The sequence below is a fragment of the Eschscholzia californica genome, unplaced genomic scaffold (assembly GCF_041429995.1).
Source record: "Eschscholzia californica isolate CP2 unplaced genomic scaffold, dmEscCali1.0.p SCAF_4, whole genome shotgun sequence".
In the NCBI taxonomy this organism is placed as follows: Eukaryota; Viridiplantae; Streptophyta; class Magnoliopsida; order Ranunculales; family Papaveraceae; genus Eschscholzia; species Eschscholzia californica.
In genome coordinates this window covers 36,599,680-36,618,334 of record NW_028238461.1, presented here as the reverse complement: position 1 = coordinate 36,618,334, position 18,655 = coordinate 36,599,680, and the positions used below count along the sequence as shown (strand labels likewise).

At 37.9% G+C, this 18,655-nt stretch overlaps 1 protein-coding gene across 2 annotated transcripts; it reads left to right on the top strand.

Annotated features, from left to right (window-relative positions):
• The first annotated feature begins 15,505 nt into the window (after positions 1–15,505).
• Positions 15,506–18,300, top strand: LOC147544404 (mitochondrial carnitine/acylcarnitine carrier-like protein). Of its 2 annotated transcripts, none has more exons than XM_086673836.1 (3): positions 15,506–15,824; positions 16,705–17,145; positions 17,582–18,300. In XM_086673836.1, exons 2-3 carry the CDS (start codon positions 16,754–16,756, stop codon positions 18,081–18,083), a joined length of 894 nt encoding a protein of 297 aa, XP_086529962.1. In that variant the 5' UTR covers positions 15,506–15,824; positions 16,705–16,753; the 3' UTR covers positions 18,084–18,300. The 2 variants fall into 2 exon arrangements, with proteins under 2 accessions (XP_086529962.1, XP_086529963.1); XM_086673837.1 differs by having other exon boundaries at positions 15,522–15,824; positions 16,741–17,145.
• The last annotated feature ends 355 nt before the right edge of the window (positions 18,301–18,655 follow it).

Here is an 18,655-nt window from a genome sequence, read left to right as displayed (position 1 = left end):
CTCCCACTTGGGGTCAAATAAACTTGTGACTTGGAGTTGTAGAATATCCACTTCTCTTTCAACTTGGATTGGTGCTAACATAACTTCTTGATGCGGCTATCCGTCTCTCTTAGTCCGAGAGACCTACTAAAGCCTTGCAGAGCTTCAGTTTTTCAATTGTGACCCTTTTGGTTAACATGTATGCTGGATTCTTCGAACCAAGATTCTTTTCCAGTAGTAGCTCACCATCTTCCAGAAGCGACCGAATGAAATGATACCGAATATCTATATGCTTTGTCCTTGCATGAGAGGCTGAGTTCTTGGCGAGATGAATAGCACTCTGACTATCACTGTACAAAATACTATTCTTCCTCTCATGCCCCAACTCTGCTAATAAACCCTTCAACCATATCATTTCCTTACTTGCTTCAGTCACTGCTACATACTCTACTTCTGTTGTTGACAATGTAACCAGCTTCTGTAATCGTGAGTTCAACCACACTGCAGTCGATCCCAAAGTATAAACATACCCTGTCGTACGCTGCCTTTTATTAAGGTCACCTGCGAAGTCTGCATCTACATATCCATTTAAAACAGAATTTTCCTTTTCATAGCATAAAGGTACATCCGTGGACCCTCTCAAGTACCTGAGAATCCACTTCACCGCTTCCTAGTGGTGCTTACCAGGATTGCTAGAATACCTTCTCACTACTCCCACTGCATGAGCAATATCTGGTCTTGTGCACACCATAGCGTACATAAGACTCCCAATGGCTGATGCATATGGCACACCTGCCATAAACTCTTTCTCCACACTGTCACGGGGCTCTGCAACTTGGAAAGTTTGAAATGACTTCCAAGTGGCATGCCGACTGGTTTGGCACCCTCCATATTGAACCTCTTCAGAACCCGTTCAATATATTCAGCTTGACTGAGCATAAGTGTACCCTTAGACTTGTCCCTGCTGATTCTCATGCCAAGAATTTGTCGAGCTTCACCAAGATCTTTCATGCCAAATTCACCTATCAACTGACCCTTCAAGTTCTTGATTTCCTGTAGAGATGTTTCAGCCACTAACATATCATCAACATATAGTAACAAAATGATGTAATCAGAATCAAACCTTCGAACATAGCAACAATGATCTGCGTTACATCTCGAGAAGTTGTTCCTGAGCATAAAGTTATCGAACTTCTTGTACCATTGCTGTTTTAAACCATACAAGCTCTTTCGAAGCTTGCATACCATTTCCTCCTTTCCTTCTTCAACGAATCCAGCTGGCTGCTTCATGTAAATTTCTTCATCAAGGTCTCCATGAAGAAATGCTGTCTTTACATCTAGCTGTTCAAGGAAGAGATTTTCTGAAGCCACTAGATCGAGTACCACTCTGATTGTTGTCATCTTCACAACTAGGGAAAATATTTCATTGTAGTCGATACCTGGTTTCTGCTGAAACCCCTTCACTACTAATCTCGCTTTGTAGCGAATGTCACCATTTCTCTCCAATAAACCCACTTGTTCTCCAATGCCTTCTTACCTCTTGGTAATTTTGCCAACACTCATGTGCCATTCTGCACAAGTGAATCCATCTCGTCTTTCATGGCAAACTCCCACTTGCTTGAGTCCTCATCCTGTAGTGCTTCATCAAAATGTTCTGGCTCACCATCATCTGTCAGTAACAAATGATCCATCACATTAGCATATTTTGGATTCGGCTTTGGTACACGTGATGATCTCCTTGGGACGAACACCGTAGATGTCTCGGTCTGAACACCTGATTGGTTCTGTGGAGCTGGCGGAGAAACTCCCACTGCTTGTGGAGTGTCTCCCTGTTGCATCTGAGATTCCTCATCACCTGGAGTCTCTGCTTCTTCCACCACTCTACTAGTCATCCTTGTAGTATCACCCATGTCAACATATTTTTCTTTGTCGACTTGAGTAATTGATCCTTCACCTATGACCTGTGTTGCATCCTTGTCTTGTATAACACATCTTCATTGAAGGTTACATCCCTGCTCCGGATTGCCTTGTGACTTTCATAGTCCCACAATTTATATCCAAATGCATCACCTCCATAACCAATGAAAATGCACTTCTTTGCCTATGGCCGGCCTATCTTTTTCCTTTTTGTAGGATTAAGATGAACATAAGCAACACATCCAAAAACTTTTAGACAAGAGAGGTTTACCTTCTTGCCGGTCCAAACCTCTTCTGGGATCCTCATATCTAATGGACTGCTGGGTGTCCGATTGATTAAGTAAGCAGACGTTTTTAAAGCTTGTGCCCAAAAAGCTTCAGGCAACCCGCATTGCAGTCTCATGCACCTTGCTCATGCATTTAGTGTCCAATTCATACGCTCAACTACTCCATTCTCCTGTGGTGTCCCTGGGCGTCCTCTCCATACGTATCCCATTTGTAGCACATAGCTGTAAGAATTCCTTCTTGTCATACTCACCACCATTATCTGACCTTATACATTTTAGCTTCAGACCTGTTTCTGTCTCAACCAATGCCTTACATTTCTGAAATGCATCAAACACGTCAGATTTATGTTTCAGAAAATAAATCCATACCTTTCTCGAGTGGTCATCGATGAAGGTAACAAAGTATAGAGCACCACCATGAGAAGGAACATCAGCTGGTCCCCATACATCAGTATGAACCAGGTCCAATTCTTCTTTTCTCAAGCTTCTACCGCCTCTGTTGAAATTCACCCGCTTCTGCTTTCCCAGAACACATTCTTCACAAAAGCCCATTTCTACAGATTTTACCTCCGGCAAATGACCTGCCGAATGCAGAATCTTCATGTTCTTCTCACTCATATGTCCCAACCTTCTGTGCCATAATCTGACATTTTCAGAACTACTAACCACTGCTAGAGTAGGTCTTTCTGAAGCTCGGTAGAGAGTACCATTTCGAAGTCCTCAAGCTAATACCATAGCTCCTTTGGTCACTTTCCAATTTGTTTTAGTAAAGTGAACCTCACAGTCGTCGTCACAAACTTGGCCCACAGACACCAAGTTCATCGTTAGATTTGGAACATGCCGCACATCTTTCAGCTTCCATGTCGAACCATTGACTTTCACATTCACATCACCTACACCGATGATATCACATGCTTCACCATCACCAAGGAAGACTTGGCCAAAGTTCCCTTCCTTGTAAGAGGTCATAATCCCCTTATTTCCTATAGCATGGAAAGAAGCTCCTGAGTCTACTATCCAAGACTCATTCATACCGTCCTCGGAGAGTAATAGGAAACTCTCGGTAATCACATTGTTGTCATTAACAATGAAGACGACATCGTCCTCTGCAGCTGCAACTACATGGACCTCTTGATCACCCCTGTTTCTCGTACTGTTAGCACCCTTTCTTTCTGGACAGTCTTTCTTCATGTGCCCTTCTTTATTGCACGTCCAACACACACCTCTAGGTCTAGATTTTGATCTCCCCTAGATTTGCCTCTAAATTTTACTTTAGATTTATCTGAATTTGTATTAAAATTCCTGCCTCTTTCATATTGCATGCTTAAGACGGATCTTGAAGAAGAGCTAGAAGCGGTGTAGCCTCGTTCCAGTCTCCTCTCTTCTTCACCGAGTATCATAGCCGTTATATTTTCTAGCATTAATTTCTCACTACCCGCCGAGTTGCTTATAGACGTCACAGTTGTATCCCAACTCGACGGTAATGATGATAACAACCTTAATGCTTTAACCTCATCCGAAAAATGTAATGTCAACCTTAGAAAGTTGGGAGATGATTGATTTAAACTTTCCAAGGTGAGCAGATACGGTCTCGCCTTCGTTCATTTTTAAATTAAATAATTGTTCACCCAACATAATTTTACCTGAGGCTGACGACTTCTGATATAGTCTCTCCAAAGTGTCCATTAAGTCCTTTGTTGTAAATATTTCTTCGACATTGTTGTAAACTTCCTCCGTAAGACACCTACCGATCACGCCAACACACTTGCGGTCAAGAATAGCCCATTCTTCATCATCGAATTTACCCTTCTTTTCAACTCCATGTAATGGAGCATGAAGATCTCTCTCATATAAATAATCCTCCATCTGTGATTCCAATATGAGAAATATTTACCGTTGAAAACCCGAACCCTTGCAACGTTATCTGATTTATCATCCATAGCTCCAACACCGATATAAACACTATTCACGGCGGAAAACACTATTCACGACGAAAACACTATTCACGCCGGAAAACACTATCCACATCCGAAAACACTATTCACGTGAATAGTAACTCCGTCCACCGATAATAGAAAATTCAGCAATTGCTAACCCGGATGCTCTGATACCAGTTGTTGAGAAAAATAACCACTCCTTATAGGCGATCAGTCTACTTAGAGTTTTTCTCTAATGCGGAAAACCAGGATCTTGGATGAAATGGTGAATAAATAGAAAGTAACCACGAAGCAAATAAAGAATAATGACACGCAAAATTTATAGAGTTTCAGAGCAAGTCCTACGTCCTCTTTCAGCCACACCAAGCAAATCCACTATGAATATGAAGTTACAACTTACCCGAGTTACTGTACACAAAGTCTAGTGTACTCACTACAACTCTCTCTCTCACACACACTTATACAACTCTCTGATCTCACACTCTCTCTTTATCTCTTACTTACCAAAGAGAACTTAGAAAATGGGACGGATAACATTGTGAATGAGTTTGCTATTTATAGCCTTCTCATCCGTGAGATCAAAACAGAGCATTAAATGTTTGGCAACTTAAAGTCTTCATTCACCATCCTTCATTAAATGCATGGGAAGAAAATTTTCCTGAAATTTAGGGAATAGATGGATTTCTTCTTCCACCAGTAAAGAGTGAAACCCATGTTTTGTGCATGTGAATTAAAAACTAGGCTACATAGCCTTTTTGACTTTCATCTTGACCCCACCATATAACACTTTCACTAATACATGATGACTAGAACTCAAAGATTGAACAATTAGTGCCAATACTTGAAACATCAAATTAGCCCTAGTTGCGGCCATGGATACCTTTGCTGAGTACTTGACCAGAGAGTGAAATATTTATAGAGATAGATTCCTTTTTGAAGTTTGGTATATGGGTCACAGATGTCAACTCCTTCCTATATTGGATTAATGATATGATTATTGTGGATTTTATTTTAATGCACATGGATTCTTCTTCTTACGATCAAAAACGGAAATCATCCATGATAAGAGCTCAAATATGACATATTTAAAGTGAAATATCTTATGAATTAACATTTGTTCATGGAGAAAATTTGTTTGTATATACCTAGATTTATTTGTGTTGGAAAATTATTGTTGTTACTAGTTTGAAATGGAAAACAGAAAATGATAATGATGTTGTACACTAAACTTCAAAGCTCGATTATATCGATTCTTTTAGACAGTAATTCGTCCCTTCTGGTAAAACCACGAGTACACAACGGGTATGGAACTATGCCTTCAGGATACGATGAAGTCTTTACAACTATCTCGGTTCAAAGTATGTACGCTTTGACCAAGATCAAGAACACTCCTAGAATAAACTGATAATGCCAAAGAACAGACTTCGAGTTTACCAAAGAATTAGTATAAATAATTCACCCAATAGAATACACTTTACTGGTTTTTTTTTCCTTTTGTAAATTAAAGAAAAGACCAAAGATATATAGAGAGAGAAATTAATTCACATTGGATCGTTCTGTGTGAAAACTAGTGTGGAGAATTATATATTTATAAGGGTCCAGGAGATGCTCTTTGAATTGGATGTAACCATTCAAATTCATGGCTACATTGAATGGGATGTATCCATTCAAAATTCATGGCTACGCCATGTACATTCCTGGTGAAAGGCCATGCCTGTTCACATTTGAAAATATCCAACATTCCCCCTCCATTTTCAAAATTTTGAAAGTGCAACAAAATACCATACATAAACGACAATAAAATAAAAAAGGACAACTTTGGCATTATCGTAGAAACTTGTACATACATGATAGGTATCTTATGGATTTGAACCTTCACTTAGTGCAAACAACTCAAAGCTTTATCAGAATGCTATGGTGAACGTATCTTGAACCAAGAATCCTTCAGTGATGAAACCGGAGCCGTCGCACATACTTGTTTCGGTGATTTAGAGTGTTCATACTCCTTACATTAATGGCCATGTGCAATATCCCTTTCATGAGTCTTCTTCGGAAAACGGTCTTATTTTCTTAGGAGACGGCCTGATCTCCACACTCACTTAGGTAAGTCCACTTGAGGTGTTTCCGCGAGGCACCACTTAAAAATTAGGACTTATTAAGGATATATCATCCATCCTTTGTCTTGCAGAAAACCAATACTAGCTCAGAAATGGGAGAATATAAATTGCTAGTATTCCATAATCGCGAAAGCTTTAACTTGTTGGTACCCGTTGAACTTTGCCTATCTATTTCAAGACATAAGTTGGGTTTCCGTTAAAGGCGATCAACCTTCATTCACAGACCTGAGTCCCATTTCCTTGTTCTTAACCGAGACCATTACTTTAGGAAGTCCTTTAGTTAATGGGTCCGCTAAGTTTTTCTTTGTTTCTACATAGTCGACTGTAATTACTCCTGCCTTGAGTAATTGTCTCACAAATTGATGTCTGAGACTCACGTGTCTCGACTTGCCATTGTAGGTCTTATTTGCAACGTTATAAAGTGTTGCCTGATTGTCACAATTTATCATGACTGACGGAGATGGCTTCTTCCATATGGGAATTTCTTCTAGTAGATTTCTAAGCCATTCCGCTTCCTTACTTGCATCTGCTAATGCAATTAATTCTGACAACATAGTTGAATCAGAAATTATGGTCTGCTTCTTGGATCCCCAAGACACAACAGCACCACCTAAAGTGAAAATCCATCCAGTGGTAGATTTTGACTTTGTCTCAATACTATTCCAGCTGGCATCGCTATATCCTTCTAATATAGCGGGATCTCCTTTAAAATGTAAACCATAATCCATGGTTCCCTTCAGGTAACTTAGCACTCTAGAAATAGCTTTCCAATGCTCGGGTCCTGGATTACTAGTAAATCGACACAGTACACTGACAGCGTAGGCTATGTCAGGTCTAGTGCAGTGCATCGCATACATCAGACTACCTATAACACTTGCATACTCAAGTTGAGCTTGAGCACGACCAGTATTCTTCAGTAATTTAATGCTGGGGTCCATTGGAGTTGGAGCTGGTTTCTGATCAAAGTGATCATACCTTTTTAGGATCTTCTCGATGTAATGTGTTTGACTTAAAACCAATACATTATCCTTTCTTAGAATTTTAATTCCTAAGATAACATCAGCCACCCCAAGATCCTTCATATCAAATTTAGACGATAAAAATTTCTTTGTTTCTTTGACAGAAGGTAGATCAGTTCTAAAAATGAGCATATCGTCAACATACAAACAAATAAGTACACAACTAGACTTATTTACTTTACAGTAAATACACTTATCTGCATCATTAACGACAAACCCATTTGATCGGACAATATGATCAAATTTTTCATGCCACTGCTTTGGCGCTTGCTTCAGACCATAAAGAGATTTTACCAACTTGCAAACTTTCTTTTCTTGGCCTGGAGAAATAAATCCTTCAGGTTGTTCCATATAAACTTCCTCCTCTAAGTCACCATTTAGAAATGCTGTTTTCACATCCATTTGATGAATAACTAAATGGTGAACTGAGGCAAGGGCAATCAACACACGAATTGAGGAGATACGTGCCACTGGTGCATAAGTATCAAAATAATCAATACCATGCCTCTGTTTAAAGCCTTTAGTAACTAATCTTGCTTTAAACTTATTTATGGAACCATCAGGATTTAACTTCTTCTTAAATATCCATCTACATCCTATAGGTTTAGCCCCAGGAGGTAAATCAGACAATACCCAAGTTTGGTTTGATAAGATAGAATTCATTTCATCATTTATAGCTTCTTTCCAGAAACTAGAATCTCTAGAATTCATAGCTTCAGAAAAGCTAATCGGATCATTATCAATATTCAAAACAAACTTTGTAACGTCTGTTACTTCACTTCTATCACCTTCTATGAGATAAGTGATGAAGTCAGGACCAAATGAACGTTCAGTTCTAGCCCTCTTACCTCTCCTTGGTTCTAATTCAGGAGGTTCACGAGATTTTGGATTTTCATCCATATTATTCCCACTAATTACAGATTCAGAATTAGACAAATTTATAGGATCTACTATACTGTTATCATTAGCACTAGACCTCGTCAAATGCTCAAAGAATTCTACGTCTACAGATTCTATAATTTCAAAAGTGTCTTGATTTAAGAATCGATATGTCACACTATTATGCGAATAACCTATAAAAGCACACTTGTAGGCTCTAACACCTAATTTTGGTCTCTTAGGGTCTGGTTTCCTAACATATGCAAGGCAGCCCCAAACTTTTAATCTACTAAAATTAGGTTTTCTTTTAAACCAGAGTTCAAAGGGAGGCACATTTTTATTCTTTAAGGGAATCCTATTCAAAATAGAACATGCTGATAATAATGCTTCACCCCATAAAGATAACGGTAAGTCAGAACTAATTAACATTGCATTGACCATCTCAATCATAGTCCTATTTTTCCTCTCTGCAATACCATTTTGCTGAGGAGTGTAAGGTGCAGTGACTTGGTGAACAATTCCATGTGTTTGGTAGAATTTAATAAATTCATTTGGATAGTATTTACCACCTCTGTCAGATCTTAAAATTTTAATCTTAAGACCAAGTTGATTTTCAACTTCCGCTTTAAATATTATGAATTTTTCAAAGACCTCATCTTTACTTTTCATTAGATATACGTAAGTATATCTAGAACAATCGTCAATGAAGGTTATGTAATATTTGTTTCCACCTCTAGTTATGTGATTTTTTAAATCACCCACATCACTATGAATTATGTCAAGCAAATTAGAATTCCTAACAATAGATTTATGGGATTTTCGAAATATTTTAGCTTGAACACAAACATGGCATTTACTAGTAGAATTAAAATCACAATTAGAAATTAAACCTAATTTTTCCATATTTCTAAGAGAACCATAATTAACATGACCTAATCTACCATGCCATAAATTAACGGAATCAACAATGTAAACCGAAGAATTATTATTTATTAGATTCAACTTAATCATTCCGTTACAAGAGTACCCCTGACCAACAAACGTGCCCCTTTTGGACAATACAAATTTATCAGACTCATACACCATCTTAAACCCCTTCTTATTAAGACGGTCTCCCGATACAAGATTTTTAGTCACATCGGGCACATGATGAACATTTTGAAGAGTTAGAGTCTTCCCAGATGTAAAGAAGAGTTCCACAGTTCCTAATCCCATGACTTTAGAACGAATATTATTGGCTCCTTTAATATCGTTTCCGTCACCGCCAACTTCGTAAGTCTTGAAAAGATTACGGTCATTGCAGACATGGATAGTAGCTCCTGTGTCGTACCACCAACCACTGTCAGCATCTACTGTATTGGCTTCAGAAACTGTGGCTATAAATTTTTCTTCGACCATGTTTGCTTGCCCTTTAAGATTTTTCTTTCTTGAGCGACAATCACGAGCATAATGGCCGGGTTTGTTACAATAGTAACAAATTACCTTCTTCTTGTCCTTTGGAGTTTGTTTCTTAAACTTTTTATTCTTCCTAGGCTTTAGAGAATCTTTCTCAGATTTCCCTTCTTCAACCACATTAGCCTTAGGTTGATAATCAGTTTGGGTCTCTTTTAATTCTCGAATACGAGAATCTTCTTCAATACGAAGGTGACGTTGTAAAGAATCCAATGAATAATTTTCTTCGTCATGCTTGAGTTTTTTCTTATAGTCGCTCCAAGATGGGGGTAGTCTAGAAATGATAACCCCCACCAGAAAAGCATCCATAAGAGAAATCTCAGCGTTTTTAAGATTGCTAACAATAAGTAAAAATTCATTAACTTGAAGCATAACAGACTTATTGTTAACCATCTTAAAATCCATAAAATTACCAATTAGAAATTTTTGATTACTTGCCTCTTCAATGCGGTATTTGCTGTCCAGTGCTTCCCATAATGCTTTGGCAGAATCAATTGAACGATGAGCATTGTAGATAGAAGTAGACAAAGCGTTCAGTATATGACCACGGCAAAGAAAATCGTCTTCCTTTCGCTTCCTTCGTTTTTCCCTTAATTCAGTCGAGTCTTCAGGAGTCTCATCAGGAATTTTGTCGAGTACCCCTTCTATTATATAGAATAATTTAATAGAAGTCAGAAAGAACCGCAACTTTTCTTGCCACCTTGTAAAGTTTTCTCCATTAAAACTTTCAAGACGAGTGTAGTCTTGATTCATAACGCGAAGAGATTGAGTCAATGCTGTTGATGCTTCCATTTCAAAGCTAAGCGAGAATTTTCTGTCTAAAAATTGTTGGAAAATTATTGTTGTTACTAGTTTGAAATGGAAAACAGAAAATGATAATGATGTTGTACACTAAACTTCAAAGCTCGATTATATCGATTCTTTTAGACAGTAATTCGCCCCTTCTGGTAAAACCACGAGTACACAACGGGTATGGAACTATGCCTTCAGGATACGATGAAGTCTTTACAACTATCTCGGTTCAAAGTATGTACGCTTTGACCAAGATCAAGAACACTCCTAGAATAAACTGATAATGCCAAAGAACAGACTTCGAGTTTACCAAAGAATTAGTATAAATAATTCACCCAATAGAATACACTTTACTGTTTTTTTTTCCTTTTGTAAATTAAAGAAAAGACCAAAGATATATAGAGAGAGAAATTAGTTCACATTGGATCGTTTTGTGTGAAAACTAGTGTGGAGAATTATATATTTATAAGGGTCCAGGAGATGCTCTTTGAATTGGATGTAACCATTCAAATTCATGGCTACATTGAATGGGATGTATCCATTCAAAATTCATGGCTACGCCATGTACATTCCTGGTGAAAGGCCATGCCTGTTCACATTTGAAAATATCCAACAATTTGTTCACTATTTATGGTGGGGAATCATCTTGTAGTCCAAGAATCGTCCTACGATAAACTTTTTGACACCCGCCTTTTCAGTTTTATACTTATTGATAAGGGTGTCCCACAGTTGTTTAGATGTTTCTATAATAGAATACAGATTATAGAGTCCGTCGTCTAAACTGTTCAGGATATAGTTCTTGCACAAGAAGTCTTCTTGTTTCCATGCATCTATTTCAGCGGTCCGTTGCACCTCATCCTCTATTTCTGCATGGGTGGGTCTCTCTTCGGTTAAATATTTAACCAGACCCAATGTCGTTAGGTAGAACATCATCTTCAACTTCCATCGGTTGAAGTCAGTTCCCTTGAACTTCTCTGGTTTTTCCCCATTGTTGGTGTTAGGCGGAATAACTCGTAGAGTAGTTCTTGTTCGTGCCATTTCCTTTTCTGAAACACACAGAAAGCAACCAAATTAATATCTTATAACTAGAGAAATAATCGTTATAAAATGTCTTAAGATTGTTGTTCCTCTGGTTATCAATCGATAAGTCGATTTCTCTCTGTCTTGGCTTGTTTTAGACAGAGTTTCCTTTCTCTAACTTATAGAGAGATAGACTATTAAAGAATAATGATTTATCAATATTCATTCTTTCGAATTAACCGAGATAGATGTTAATGTAGTCGAGGCGAGAATAAATTCTCTTTCCTTAAGATATTTTACACCCCCGTAACAGTTCCAAACGTTAGGGTGTATGCCTTCGGGATACAACGACTTTCCTTTCAGAGTTTTAAGATGGTACTTTTATATTCTGAAAGCAGACGAACCTTTGTAAGTATTATGAGCTTTGGACTAATGCGGATGATCTTCTAGACGTTTCGGAAATTCAAACTTCACTCGAAACTTCTTTCTTCCTTTTTCTAGATATTCTAGGCAAACCAGAACCTCTAGAAATACTTCCCAACCAGATATTCTAGGCAAACCAGAACCTCTAATTGTTAAAAGGGAAGAGAAGAAGATAATGAATTGAATTGATGAAAAATGAAGTGGGTTTAGGTGGTTTATATAGGAATCGAGTAGGCACATTAGTTTGGGACACATCTCTTGAGTTTTGGGGACAAAATCCTTAGTTTTTGGTACACAACTCTTGACAAGGAGTTGGTTAAATAACTGGGATTTTCGCAAGGTTTTGGTACGTTCGATCTGGCTAAAAAACAAGGAAGAAACGCCCACTGTTGGATTTCATTGGTTCTGTCCCGAATCATGCCCAACAAAGCTAACCAGATGCCGTTAGATGAAGATCTAGAGAGATCCCGAAGTGTGCCCGAAGCGGGATGAACACCCGACGTTGGATCTGGCGCAATCCCGCGCGATGAACGCTAGCCATCCAGATTTGGACGAGCTTGCTTCGCTGAAATGGCCCCTAATCTAACTTTGTCCCTTTTGATGTTTTGGTCCTTAACCGATTTTCGTCCAAACTTTAAACTTGAATTTCTCATTCATCCGGAATCGGATTTGAGTGATTCTTGGCTCTAAATTGATGAGATCGACGAGACGAACGCAATGACTTCCTTTTCTGAGTTTGACGAGTCGGGTCGAGCCAAAATTGGCTCCGATTCCAACATTATATGTCTTATTTAAATAGTTCAAAGTAAATGAATTGATTTTGGTTTATTATGTATTTGTTCCAAATGGTTGATCCCCAAACAGGAAATTGGTGGTTAGAATATGGAAAAGATGAAAGAGTTGGATATTGGCCCAAATCATTATTCAATTTAACGGTTGAAGATGGAGGTAAATTTATTTATTGGGGAGGACATGTAAGAGGTGGTTATTATGGATTTAGTCCTGAAATGGGAAGTGGGGTTTTACCAGATGGACATCCTGCTCATGCTTGTTCAATTGCAGAAATGAAGTATATAACTAAGGATCTAAAACAAATAGATCCACTTAATGGCAATTTTAATAACCCTAAAGAATGCAAACAGTTATATGGAGTGGGTTATTACAACAGAGAGACTAGTTTTTATTTTGGAGGACCTGCATGTAAATTAAGTAATTAAGAAACAAAGTCAGAGCAATAATATTGTAATCTTAGAGCATCTCCAATGGGACACTCAATCTCTAACACTTAGAGTGCCACATTTGATTTTTGAGAGATTTTGTTAAAAAACCATCTCCAATGGAACACTTTGTTAGACACTCTAATATGAGGTGGACACATTTATTATAGAGTGTCTAGAGAGAGAAACTCTAAAATGAGAGTGTCTACTTGAGACTCTTTAAGTGTTACTTTAATATTCCAACCAATAGAAAACTTTGCTTTTCAACCACTTTTTATCTATTGAATTAAAGATGGACATGTGTATTAAGTATAGAAACTTAGATCTCCATTGGAGATCAACAAAAATTAGAGTGTCTCTATATTAACATTTAGGAAAGAGAATCTCTATTGACACTTGACAATTAGGATTTATAGAGTGTTTGTTAGAGTGTCCCATTGGAGATGCTCTTATTACTTATCTACTATTACAATTATGATGTAACAATGAATTGAACATGTTAGAGTATTTCTTATTTCTTGGGATCTCTAGTGAAAATGATTTATTAGAGGATAACATTTGGGATTTTTTTCCGTATGTTTGGATTTGTTTATTTCGGAGACAATACCAAGTCATTTTTCAATTACGAGAGGAAATCCAATCTATCTTGTATGGGAAAACTATTTATGATTTGATTTAAGTCAAACTTAGGAGTTCCAAATAAGTGAAAGCAAAAATAAACAAAAGTATTTTTCTTCTCTTTCACATGGCACTTTTAAATTCAATTTTTTTCATGTGTTAACCCTATAGAAATGATTCATTTGGTCCAATACCACTTTCATACTCAGGGCACACTTTAGGATGGTTCTTTAGGGCATGATAAATGTAGCGAGGCATAAAGATGTTTGTGATACATATGTCAATCTAATTTGACCAAATTAATTTTATTAGGTTAGGGTGCGAGGACATAATCTTCATGTATAGAGCAAAAACACCTTTGTTTTGTCTTCACTTCATTGCCACCACCACTATTACATCCGACCGCTACCATTGTAGTCGATTATCACTACCACCTCGGACCACCACTGTAGTTTTTTTTCTCTCTCCTCTTCTGTATCAATGTGTCATATCTTCTGTCTTTATTCTCGACTACCTTTATCAATGTGGATCTCGATTCTAATTAAAAATTAGAGAAGTTTTATAGGCAATGCCCAAAGTGGTTAAAGGCAATGTGTTTTGCACCATCAACTTAGTCAACTTGCTTCTTCTCTGACAAAAGGTCGTCCACAGGCAATTTCCTGCCAGCAATTGATAATTTCTGGTTGACGACCTTAACTGAAAAAAAAAAAAAATCTTTTCTTCCTTATTCTTCTTCTCTATCTTCTCTATATTCCCTCTCTCACTCCTCTCTTGCATCTCTCAAGCGAAGGAGAGGATCCCTTATTGGGAAGCGTCTGATTTCCAGATGAACCAGACTTTGAAGGTCTAGTGTCCCGCCAAACCAGTCTTTGCAGGTCTGGTTTAGAAAAGAAACCAAATGTGGTTTGAAGCCAGACCTTCCAAACTGGTAAACTAGACACTTCCAGCGAATGAGAGGAGTAGAGAGAAGAAGAAGGAAGGAAGATTGTTTTGTTTTTTTTAGTTAAGGTCGCCGACCGGAGAATATCGGGAGACAACATTTCGCCGAAAAAGAAGGAAGATGGGAACTACCCTCAAGACCACGTTGCATTTAACCATTTGTAGAATTGCGTTTAACAACTTCAGGCATTGGCCTATGCAATCTCCTTAAAATTATGCGTGGTCTAAAGGTCCATAAATGTAGCCAAGATGGATTTAAACCCGATAACCCTGTATTTTTTTGCTTGAGGTTTACCATTCATCTTTATATCATTGGTTATGTTGGGGGTAAGTTCAATTCTTAATTATTGAAGGGAGTAAACTCAATTACTAATTAGCGTGGAGGGGGTAAGCTCAAAAAACCCCTAACTCTTTATAACTGAAGTGGAGCCGTAGAGGATTTGGTGAATTTGAAAGACGTAAATGCATAACTTCTGTCTAATTGTAATGAAGTGTGAAAGAAGTATTGGTGGAAGGACCAAAATATGGACACTAATAGTCCACTATTAACACGAAATAAGCTAAAAGTCAAAAGAAATTACAAATTTTAAAATGCATGTACCAAACAAATACTTTTTTACATACCATTTTGGGGATTCACCAAAAAAAATCATTTTTGCATGACATCGTTATCTTATTGCATTAAACAAAACGTAAATAATCCTACACAAAATTTTACTATTGAAGTTCACACAATTTGGTTGTTTTGCATACAAAACAAACATATTCTTACACATTCAGAATCAACACGTTAGTAATACATTTGTATATTTGTACGAGACAAAAACAAATATTCGAAAAAAATTGAACTTTTTATCTATTTTCTATTAAGTTTGGACATTAAATCTATTTTATTTTTTATTTTGGAATATTGGCCCATGGATGCAAGTGTAAATGTGTAATGGGTGTAGCCAACATGACAATTTCATGGTTTATTCCCATTTAAGGGGGATTTGGGACCAGAATCTCCTTATCAGTGTTATACACCAATCAAACCCACTACATGTCCACCATCGAATCTGGCTTACCAAGGGCTGCTGATCCCTTTTTAACTTCTTTCCTCTCTCTCTCTCTCTCTTTCACTGGTTGAGACTTGAGAGAGATTGAGCCTCAAACTGCAAATCCATTTCAGCCTCATTGTTTTCATCTCAATTACTTCTTCCTCTGGCAAGAGTTTATTTGGATCTGGGTAAGTTTATGTTTCTCTCACCATACCCACCTTAATGAAGAAAACAGTAACAGAACCAATGAACCATCAAATTTCCCCAATTTTGATGCAAAAAACTATAATGGGGGAAAGTAAATTTTGGGTTTATTTGTTTTCCTTTCTTTACTTGCATTTATTAGTGGTTGTTCTTTCCTAGATCAAGATTGGAGTTGTGTTCTCTTTCTTGAAGTGGGATTTTCCTAATTCTATTATTTCCTGTGCTTCTTCTTTTGTATGAGTCTCTTTCACCATAATTTTAGGTTAATGATTGGCTCAAGATATCATCCTTAGCCTCTTCACTACCAAACAGTAGCTCTTGTTTTCCACCTAGAGATAATCCTTATTAAATTTCCAAATATTTCTATTTCCATGCCTACCAAAATTTAACTAAGTTTCTCTTAACAATGCCTTGTCATCGAAATAAATTTTGAAATATTTCGGTCGAAATGACTGAAATGTTTCCATTCCCGTGCCTACCGAAATTTTCACCGAAACGGAAACTTCATTGCTTGCTAGTAATGGAGGGAAAAGGAGTTGATGGATCGTCATATGGTGGTTGATGCTCAACTTGAAGTATAGAACTAGTATGCTTTGTGTTAGACCTTGGTCCAAAATGTTAATAGTTTATGGTGAAAGAAGGTGTGCTGTGGGATTTGAGACAATCCGAGTCGAATTTGAAACTGTTTTTTCTTTCTTCATTGATAAGCATCAAAGTCAAATGCTTCCTGACCCACTTAAATAAGACTTAAGTCTATATTGATGATCGATTTCTCAGTCAATTTATATTACTATTTCATCCTTGGACAAGTCAGACATTAATTCCCATAAAAATGATTTACTCTCTTTTGTTCGTACTTCGTAGAGGTCATCCCGATTTGATAAATCACGTTGGTTACAGTTGAAGGTTGAAGATGGGGGAAGTAGCCAAGGACTTAGCTGCCGGAACTGTTGGAGGAGCTGCACAGTTGATATGTGGGCATCCCTTCGACACCATAAAGGTCAAGCTCCAAAGTCAACCAGCTCCCCTCCCTGGTCAACTTCCAAAGTATTCAGGAGCAATCGATGCTGTTAAGCAGACGATCAAAGCTGATGGAGTGGGAGGCTTGTTCAAAGGCATGGGAGCTCCGCTCGCTACTGTTGCAGCTTTCAATGCTGTTCTCTTTACAGTCAGGGGTCAAATGGAAGCATTCTTAAAATCTGAACCAGGTGCTCGACTCACAATCAGTCAGCAGGTCATTTGTGGTGCCGGGGCTGGAGTCGCCGTCTCATTTTTAGCTTGCCCAACTGAGTTGATCAAGTGCAGGTTAGTTTTACGATTCCATTTAATTCACTTCACCATTAAGTTTTAACGGTTTGTTTCTATTTCTGTCATCAAACTTTATCCGAAATCCATAAAATTATTCAGTCTTGGTCTTGTTTGGCAAATTTGACCGGAACTGGGATCAAGGGCTAAAACCCCTAATAATTCCACCCCAGGTCCCCATGATTCATGTTAGGAAATGTTAGAAAAAAAAGGAAGAGAACAGTTCTCATAACCGTGTTTCTAGTTTTTGCCATGTCATGTCAGTTCAAATTAGCGTATGTGAAGAACCCAGAGCTGATTTCAAAGACAACCATTTAATTTATGGATCTAGGACGGAAGTGTCCAAATCTACCAACGATTCAGTTTGGTTTCTAGATAAATCACTACCAGTCAGCCTTCCTTTTCAAATGTTTTTGTCGTGGTTACATATATACAGGTTGCAAGCCCAGAGTGCACTGGCGGACCCAAGCTTGGCTGGTGGAGCTCCAAAATACGGCGGCCCAATGGATGTTGCTAGGCATGTCCTAAGATCAGAAGGTGGTGCTAGAGGTCTCTACAAAGGCTTGATTCCAACATTCGCCCGTGAAGTCCCTGGAAATGCTGCAATGTTTGGTGTTTATGAAGCCATGAAACAAGTACTTGCTGGGGATAGTGACACTTCAACCCTGGGTACAGGCTCTATGGTCATTGCTGGAGGTGTAGCCGGTGCTTCATTCTGGGGTTCAGTTTACCCAACTGACGTAGTGAAGAGTGTACTTCAAGTAGATGATTACCAAAACCCAAAATATAAAGGCTCCGTTGATGCTTTCAAGAAGATTTTGGCATCTGAAGGTGTAAAAGGGCTTTATAAAGGATTTGGACCTGCGATGGCTCGAAGTATTCCTGCCAATGCAGCCTGTTTCTTGGCATATGAGATGACAAAATCTCACTTGGCATAGTTGTCGGTATGCGTTGGTGTATTTAATCCTTCATTCCATTTTTTCGCCTGAAAACCATAATGAAGTCCTTGTTGCCTTCAATGTACTTTGCTTTGTTAAAACAATTTCATTATGGGAAACTAACATCTCTCCACATTCTTTAGTAGTATTTACTTGGGAAGCTCTGGAGATCTAGGGTTTAACTTGTAGTTGAAGACATTAAATTTCATTTCCTTCATCTTCTTGTAGTTTCACTTCGCTTTCCGTGATATGAGTTTACTTACTGTTTCATAAATTTATAGGCACCCACTATTCTGAAGCCTTCGAATTCGAAATTCAGGCTTCGTAATTTGTTAACTTGCATAGAGCCAATCTTTGTCTAGTGAAGTCAGAAGCTTTGCCAATTTTGATGGACCCAACAGCCAAGCAGATCCCTTGTCCTTGCAACAACAAAAAAAAAAAAGCAGGTCCCTAGTGAAGGTGATTTTGCATTCACAGATTTAATTCTGCAACAAAAATATGGAATAGCAGTAACTAGACAAATCTCTACAACTTAAAAATATAATGAAAGGCCGCTTTCATTGATTTGATAC